This window comes from Pinus tabuliformis, chromosome 1_2, assembly GCF_031772625.1.
Source record: "Pinus tabuliformis cultivar Carrire ecotype Pingquan chromosome 1_2, CPIR1, whole genome shotgun sequence".
In the NCBI taxonomy this organism is placed as follows: Eukaryota; Viridiplantae; Streptophyta; class Pinopsida; order Pinales; family Pinaceae; genus Pinus; species Pinus tabuliformis.
The window spans coordinates 759,120,296-759,129,819 of record NC_142298.1 but is presented as its reverse complement, the minus strand read 5'-3'; the positions used below and the strand labels follow the sequence as shown (position 1 = coordinate 759,129,819).

At 35.4% G+C, this 9,524-nt stretch overlaps 1 protein-coding gene across 1 annotated transcript; it reads left to right on the top strand.

Annotated features, from left to right (window-relative positions):
* Positions 1 to 6,169: 6,169 nt before the first annotated feature.
* Positions 6,170 to 6,631, top strand: LOC149208009 (lysM domain receptor-like kinase 3). Its single transcript, XM_089398213.1, has one exon. The coding sequence runs from the start codon at positions 6,170 to 6,172 to the stop codon at positions 6,629 to 6,631; it is 462 nt and encodes a 153-aa protein (XP_089254339.1).
* Positions 6,632 to 9,524: the final 2,893 nt, after the last annotated feature.

Here is a 9,524-nt window from a genome sequence, read left to right as displayed (position 1 = left end):
AAAGTTGCAGAATAGCAGTGGGACCCAGGGACAGGTTGTCTGAGTGGCTGACTTGTCTCCTGAGGGGTCTGTTGATGATGTTGGATGACTGTATGTGATGTTTCGTCAATTCCACTTCCTTAAGGTGACATAGGAGGTCGAATCTAATTGTAGTAACATCTCTCCTCATGTTTACCCCGCTTGGCCTGGTTACTTTGGGTAGAGCTGGGATGGGGTGTTACAATGTCAGGTGTAGATAAATGTATTGCATGGTGTGGTATGCCATGTGTCGTTGTATGTGTGGGATGTACACTATGGGTGTGTTCACATGGTTGAGGAGAAGGCACTTGGTGTTTGTCGGGTTTGGCAACCGATCTGGAGTGCATACGGAATAAAGACGAGGTAGAAGCTAAGGGTCGACTAAAGGATAAGTACCACTATTTTATTTCAGTTTAATTATGCATGTTATTTATGATTATGGCCTATGATGATTACATGTGAACTATGATTATGGTTTATGATGGTTACATGTGATTTATGATTTAGATCTATGATGGTTATGTTTTGAGCTAATCTGATGAGATACTTTTATACGTGTTGATTTGGTCAAATATGCCAGTTTTACTTGTTGTGACATGAAGCGAACATGATTGCAAAAGTACCTTATTGGGAAGCTACCAATGAGGTATGATGTGAATTTATTTCAATTTATTTTAAATCTAATGGAAGTTATGTGCTTGGTACAGGAATGCATGAAATTCCTGGTTGGGTGATTGAAATCGATTGCAAGAATTTGCAACAACAAAAGGAATTGGAAAATGCAACAGTATGCTAGTAAAGCATTCAGGAACATGGCCATTGTGGGACACTAGTACCCAATAGTGTCCATTGATTTCCATGAGCATGCTATGACCGATATGATGGTTTTGAGGCAGGGATATGCCTTGGTTTTTGTATATTCTGATGTGAGGAAGCCTTGCCAAGGGATGGACTGCCTGAGATGGGGGTGCCAACGGAACTTGGAAGGTGAGTGATTGCACGGAAGGGGTTGACCGGATTGCCCGAGGGACTGTGTAGCAGAGAAGGGAAGACCAGGGATGGATTTGTTTTGGTCATTAGCATTGCCAAATGGAATCAAATGCACATTGGGAGTGTGCCCTGGAACAATGAGCCGATAACTGTTCACTGAAATGACAAGTGGCACAATATTATAGCATTGGACATTGGATTTAGTTTGATTATGGCAATGTATTATGGACTTGCTAGGAAGGAGGTGAATCCTGGTATTACTTGAGGGTGGAGGTGTGAGCCTCTAGATTCCATTGTTGCAGATGCAGGCACCGTATCTTTTTATTTGTTGATTGAGCAAATATGTATATGCGTATATTATTGTAGATACTATATTGAGCTAGACTTATAAAGCTTCATAGACAATATGGTTATTTGTTGGTTGAAGCAAATGTGTATGTGTATATGTGGTTATTGTAAATACCGTAATGAGTTGTGTTATAAATCTCCAATAAATGAAATGTTTGTCATGTTCATTGTAAATACTGCAACGAGCTGTGTTCTAAAGCTCCATGGGCAATATCTTTTGTTTTTAGCAGTCTTGTTGGTTATAGGTATCATTGAACACCAAGGATGATGTTCCCCCAAGGGGGGGGGTTCGATAACAACCTCGTTTAAAAATCCATGCAAAAACATAAGGCCACGGTGATGGGACACATATTCCAAGTTGAATGGTGGGAGAAACATCCTAGCGGATGTTGATTCAGTTTATTATGGCTAAGGGAAATGGCAAAGGAAATGGCTAAGGGTTTGTAAAGGAATGAGGCATTTATTGGCATTTTATTTATGAAAATAATGGAAATTAGGAGAAAAGGAAGTTGAAAGGTCACAAGTTGCATGTGAGGAGGAAAATAATAGAAAATGAAGAAAATAGAGGCCTCATTCATAAAAAGGCTTCTGAGGATCAGTTGGTAACCTTTTGTTAGTTCAGTGTTGGAGATCTCTTCTATTCTCTCTCTCATACTCGTGGATACTTAGAGTTTTCTTGGAGCACTCTTTGAGGGTGTGACATACTTGGATTTTTGGAGCAAGAAGGAAAAGGAAGAGAATGAAAGCACAAGAGGGCATCAGGATTAGCAACTACAGTAGTTTTGCTTGCAGGTACTGAGTTGCATGTATGTTTTCATCACTAGTTTTGGCATGCATGGCACATGCATGTGGGTTCTTGGTTATTATCTATCACTAGCATGGAGGATTGTCTATATTGATAATGGATTTGCCTAGCCTTTCCATTTCTTAGATAGTCGTGGAGATTGTAGGTTTATTTCCTTGTTTTGTTTTGGTTGGTTCTCATGTTTCTTTATCTTGGGTTGAGTTATTAGTTCCTATAAGCCTTGGTTGGAACAAACTCTCTGGAAGCATTGGAAGGATTGGATGGAGACCAATCTGATGATGGTTTTGTGATGTCCGACCGTGAGGTGAAATCACAGTTTGATGGGTTGAGGTGGATGGCCTCTGGAAGCCCTAGATGAGTTTTGATTGATGTGTTCTATGATATCCCACATTCATGTTTGGAATATGGCATGGGGGTGAATGGATGAAGAGAGATTTGGCTCAGCCATTCTATGGTCGGGTGGAACGTAGAAGTCCCATCCCAGGTTTGGATTTTGCATCAGTAATGAAAGTTTATTTCTCCTTGTATCTCTATGATCATTGTGATGGATTATATGTGATTTATATGGTTTTGATTTCATTGGTATTTTCGTCCCTATTATGTTGGTTATTGACATGTTTTATGACAACAACTATGAGTGGCTCTCATCATGTTCTTACATGTTATTGAATGATCAATTTATTTATGACCTAATGGATGAAATGACAACTAATGTGATAAGGAGACTATGCTTCATAGCGAATCTCATATAAGTATGAGACCCATATGCTTAGATTTGTCATTTACACTTGTAGGTTTCATATTTACTAAGTGTTTGACAAAATGCCTATCATGGCTAGTAGGGGTCTAGTCAAGGTATTGAACAAGTGATTCTTTTAGTACTGTCATTTCCATGTTATTTTGCTTATTTGAAGAGATGGTTCAGTTTTGGGTAATGACCTGGGCTTTGGGCTTGAAAAAATGGCTCAAATCCTGGAGTTTTTGGCATAGCACCGACAAATTGGGTCTCTGGTCATTGGCAGGCAAGCTTATGAGAGCGACTTTGGGGTTACAGTCGCATGCATGCCTTGTCATGGGAGCGAATCTAGGTTTAATTCATTTAAATGCTAGGTTAACTCAGGGATTGGCCACTTGGAGTGGTGGATTAGCTCCTGGGGGTCCTGAAGCACCTAAGGGAGGTCTGTGTGTTGTGTTTTTGTCGATTTCATTTCCTTAAGGTTACCTAGGAGGTTGAATCATATCATAGTAGCCTCTTGTCGCATGTTTACCCCGGCTGGCCAGTTGCTTGGGTAGATGTGGGAGGAGGGTATTACATTTATAATAATATTATTAAATTAATATTTATATTAGTTAATTATAATAAATTAATTAATATTTAGTTATTATAAATCAATTAATATTTAATAATAACTAATTTTCTTAATTTAGTCATAGGTCGGAAAAATGGAAATGTAGAAGTGGCAGTCCTTCACTTAGAGACTATTATAAAGGAAATCAGGAAAGAAACAACAAAGTTGAAATGATACCAAGCAAAGCACATATACTGATAATTAATATCTTGGTTGACCATTTGTTTAAAAAAACTCTAAGAATCTAAATAACAACTTTGAAGATAAAAAATTCTTAGAAGATCAAGTCTTGGAGGTTGTGGTCACCCAATTTTATTATTGAAGTGTTATGGTGCGATATGGACAGACCCCTCAAAAGTCCTCACAATGTATATTTTTGATTAGGGAAATTGTTGATGCCTCGAAATTCACTGCAACAACATTGGGGGATGACCACCTGGTCCGAACCTTAAAGCAACTCCTTTTTGGTTTGGAATGGTGATTCCGACTGGTTCAACTAGGTCCAGTTACCTTCTCTCAATCTCCAAAATGGGTTACAATATGACTTTCATTCACCAATGGAGAAGAGACATTCGATCAACCCTCTTGTTGATCAAGCAAGAAAGTGATTCTTAAGCTGATCTGGGGCTCAGCCAAGCCACAATTAAAGTTTGCCTCTTTGGGAAGAAGACTTATAAGAATGTAAAATTAAATCTAAATGCAAATTTATTCTATAATGCAAGCAAAATGAACTAAATCCCAATCCTATCTCAATTAAGCAGATATAAATCTAACCCAACTGAGAGCAAGATATTTAAATGATTTGGATTTAAATATGTCTGACTTATAATGAATATCAAGCTAATGAAGTAGTTCAATTAACTGACATTATGTATACCAAAACATATTCTATTCAAAGACCTCTTAACTGAAATAATAAACCAACAACATTTAGGAAGAAGTTCACAAAATGATATTGATTGTTTAATTAGTAATTCGAATAATTAAACAATAATATGAGGAAGTAGTTCACACCATATCACTATTTGTCAAACTAGTATTAAAATTCTTGAGTCAATAATTACTCAAAAATCAGAATTCAACCCATAAAGAGCAAAGATAAATAATAACATATGATTGAAACAAATTACTCTTACCGACAATAATGCACAAATATGAATAAAATGACACATTCATGCTATCATAAGATGAAACTAGTATTTAAAACAATAGTATTAGAAATACCAATTTATTAAATCTATTTCTCTGACTCTGGTCTCCAACAATCCTTTACATTGTTTGAACTTATGTTGTTACAACAAGAGTTGCAGAAGTGCAAACTCTGCCCATCATACATAATTCAAAATGCAAAAGAAAAATCCTCAATAATCCCAGACCTGAGATTTTCTCTCCTCCCACCTACAACTCTAAATCCCTATTACAGAAGTGCTTTTAGAATTTCAGAATTGCAGAGGAGAGAAGCCATTATTACATTCTACAATCTGTTATTTATAATAGTTTAAAAAGAATTATTAACAAGAAAGTTTGTTGAAGAAGAAATTTGTTTAATCAATTTTCATTGGCTCAAAATTTCATTCTTCTATTACTGGAGCCTTCTCATTGATTGAGATTCTTTTCTCTTCATCTCTTCAATTGTTTTCTTGCAAAACAAATCAAAACAAAATTAAAATACAAAAAATAAAATCAAAATGCCAAATCTAGAAAAATCAATTCTAATCAAATTCAATTAAATAAATAATTGAAAAGGAAATATGAGTTTTCTATTGATGTCTGTGATGATTTAATTGGCCAAGGAGATTATTGACGAATGGGTCTGCACTCAGAAGAAGTCGTGGGCAAATGAGAATGCAAAAAATAAAACTCAGAAAATTGATTTTGTTAAAAATTCAAAGTCTGATCTTCTGCTGGATTTTAGACCCAATAAATGATCAAATCTGGAAATGAAACTACTTCAGAAATTTTCTCCATGATTTTATCTTTCCAATGAGCCGTCTTGGGCCTCATTTGGCCAAGTAAAACTTCATTTATGAGCTTCTGAAGTTGGTATATTAAAATTGCCAGAATTCTGGAATTTCTGTTGCCTAGGCTAAAAAATAAAATTTTTAATTAAATTATAATCCCAACTTAGAAAGCTAATATTAATGGAGTAGTGTAACAAGGCGGAGGAATTGTCCGGTTTCCGTCGCCGCCCGGAAAAACGTCTGGCTCCGGCCGCCGGCAATTCCTCCGCCCTCTGCCACCCTCTGCGAGCTCCGCCCAGCTCCGCCACCCTCCGCATTAAAGTCGACGTCTGATAGGAATCGGTGGAGGCAGGATTTGTAGAGCGCCCACTTCTGGAGGTCACGCGACCCTCGCAAAGCTCGATATCGCTAGAGGAAAGGAGAAGGCTGCTGAGGTTCCTGCAAATCGATTCACTCAGAAAATCACTACGCAAGATCCTCCATGCCTGCATTTCCCGCAAAGAGTTATGCACCACGACACCAATATCAAGTACGTCCATAATTACATAAAGTCCAGCAGCATTCTCGTCACGGAGCCTGGTTACAGAGCACGGATCTGCCATTTGGGCGCCTCTTATCTCGCCGGGGTATATGACACAGAAGGGGTCGGGGTTTTGCCTCAACGTTCCAGCATGAAGATAACCGGAACACAGGGCTACATGGCACCGGAATACATCAACAGCGGCATCGTGTCACAGAAATCGGATGTGTTTGCCTTGGGTTCTGTGTTGTTGGAGCTCCTGTCTGGGCACGAACCGATAAGGTATGTGGCGGATGAGGGCGGCCGCGATATTAGGAGAATAGCACTTATACAGAGCCTGAATATTGTTATTTCAGAGGCCGGCTATAATTTTGCAGGGAGGCTAAGGAGATGGATGGATCCTCAGCTCAGGGGCTCCTTTCCTGTAGATTGCGCGGAGAGAGTGGCAAGGCTTGCTGCTTCCTGTGTGGATCCGGACCCTGGAAAGAGGCCTGATACAATATATGTTGTAGGGGAGTTGTCCAGAGTGTTTATGATGTCCGAACAATGGTCTAAGCGAATGAATGCCAATAAAACATGTGTCAGTGGCACCTTCGAGGGCAGATGGAGTCATCTGCGTTTCATAAATATTCCAGAGTAAACGGGTTTGGATTATATTGGTGTGTATTGCTTTGAACATTGTTGTACTGCAAAAGGGAGAGAAAAAACCATGGTGGTTTGGATTATATTGGTTTGTATTGCTTTGAACATTGTTGTACAGCAAAAGGGAGAGAAAAAACCATGGGATATAATGATCCGAAGACTTCCTGTAAATATGGTTTGGATGGGTCATTTCGATGGATTATAAGCAGAATATTCAAGTGTTTCAGATCTTTTATGAGCACCACTTTGAAGCCTGGCCAGAGCTTAAACCTGTTGAGATGAGATCTACCAAAGAAATGTTTAAGTGCAAGTTTTTCTTTAATTTGTTCTGGAATGTATGATTCTCATGCCCCCTTCAATTTTTTTGGACCTATGAGGCAAATTGTATTCTTGGTCAAGAAAGTAATAAACTTCAAAATACAGACAATACTTTGTTTGATCTTTGGATGTGTATTTTCTGATGCATGTATTTATATTTATTCGCTTCAGTTGAATTCCTGGAGTTTTAGCTTTCCAGGTTTAAAAGAAGTGTTCATGCAGATGTGCCTTTGTGTTGATACTGCCATGGATTTTGCATCTTTTCAGTAGGAAATTGAGAACGGTTTGCATATTTTTTATTAATTGAATCTCTCTTTAATATGGCTTTTCTTATTTTTATTAATTGAATCTCTATGTAATATATAGCGACTTTCTATTGAATCTCTCTTTAATATAGCTTTTCTTATTTTTATTAATTGAATCTCTATGTAATATATAGCGACTTTCTTATGAAAGTGGAAAACGAAGATTCCCATTTAAAGAGAGCCGTGCTTGGATGGGAAAACTCTGGCAATGATGTCTCAAATATTTTGTGTAAATATAAGAGAATATATTCCAAAACGCTGGGATTGCTTGGATTCATGGCAAGCAATATCATTAAACACTGATTAATCACGTTAAATCCGGCGGATGGATGTTTGAAAAGAATGACAGTATTCTCCAGGACAACGGGAGAATCTTTTTTTCAAAGTTTTTAAATTTGAAAAATTATCATCTTTTTCTTGATTTTATACTACATACATATAATGTGATGATGTTTATTATATAAATAATGTTTTAATTGATGAGAAAGAAAGTTTTTATATGGTTTTTAATTAAATTTTAAACGTAAAGTTTGTAGTTACAAAAATTTATTTTAATGTGATATGTAATTATGATTTTTTTTTAATTATTAATAATTTTATTAATAAAAACAAAATTACAATATAACAAATTGAATTCAATCATATTATTCTTTTTTTTGGTATCTCAACTCGCTTGACACATCACTATCAATAAACCTCTGGTGGTCTAGGACTTGTCCTCCTTTGTAAATTGGTTCACAAACAAAGGCATTTGAACCTTGGATCTGCTTGCCTAACACGTAACTACTAGTAAACCTCTGGGGTCTACCACCTGTTTTCCTCTCCGTAAACTGAGTCACAACTAAACCTCTGGGGTCTACGACCTGTCGTCCTTTCTGCAAAATGGGTCACAACTGGGGATTTGAACCTTGGATCTCTTAGTTTTTACAGATTTCACATTAATTCGATCACAAATTTAGTTGCCCCCTTGAAACAACTCAATTACTCTTTATTTATTTATTTGATTTTTTAATCTAACTTATATTATATTTTATTTTATTATTATAATAATTTAGTTAAAAATATGTTTTATTATTATTATTATTTTGTTATGTTATTATTATTATTATTATTTAATTAACTTTATGTTTAACACTTCATTCATTAAATGCTCCTCTATATCTCCCCTACATCTACCATACTTGGTTGTCAACATTCACTCGGGCTATAAATCTACTCTTAGCCCAATGATTTATATTAAAAATTTATATATTAATTATAAATTAATGTATTTTTAATTTCATCATTATTGTAAGAACAACTCTATAATCCAATATGAGGTAGATATAGCAACCAGACAAAGAGATGTTGTAGTGTATCATTAAATAATAATAATAAAGTAATGATTAAAAGTAAAATTAATAATAAGAATAATAAGTAGATACAATTCAATTTATTATATGGAGTGTAAAGAGGAATTAAATTTGGGAACATTTCCTCATATTTTGCACTCAAAAACAGAGTCACATGTTGAGATATTTAGAATAAATCTGTCTTAATATATATATATAAGTTTGTATTCTAGAATTAAGATGGATTTATGTTGGGGTCTCAATAACATAATAATTTTATACTCTTTCTACCCTTTATTGTGAGAAATATATCTAAAACCTTTCATAATAATGAAATGTGAGATATATAATCCCTTTCATAATCAATATAAAATTGACAAGTAATGTTTATATAATGGGAAAAAAACACTCACAATTAAAAAAATGTGTGTAATTCCATTTATAGAATTGTCATATAATGCTTTTAAAAACATTAACAATAAGAAACATATATTTCAATACCGATTATAAATAAATAAATAAACAATATCCATATTAAGTGATATATCAACTTTATTTTGTGTATAAAGGTGTTTTCTACCCTCTAAATGTGATAGCAAAAGTGTTTTGTACCATTAAATTGTGATAGAGATAAGTGCAATGGATATGTCTAATTAGTTGATGTTCAATATGGAGTTCACATGTTCTATTTCACCATTTAATTGTGATAAATGTGTGTAATTGTTGAAATGCTAAGTTGGCATATTATATCTATTATGTCAAAAAACATAATTTTATCTATGTAAAAATATTCTTAAAAGACATATATACTTTACCTTTCTAGTTTTGAACTTGAACATCTGACGTGGTAAGAGAAAACACACCTCTAGTTTTGAAACTAAACCTCTCACTTGGTAAGAGAAAACACATACTCTTAACCATTCTCTAGTTTTGAACC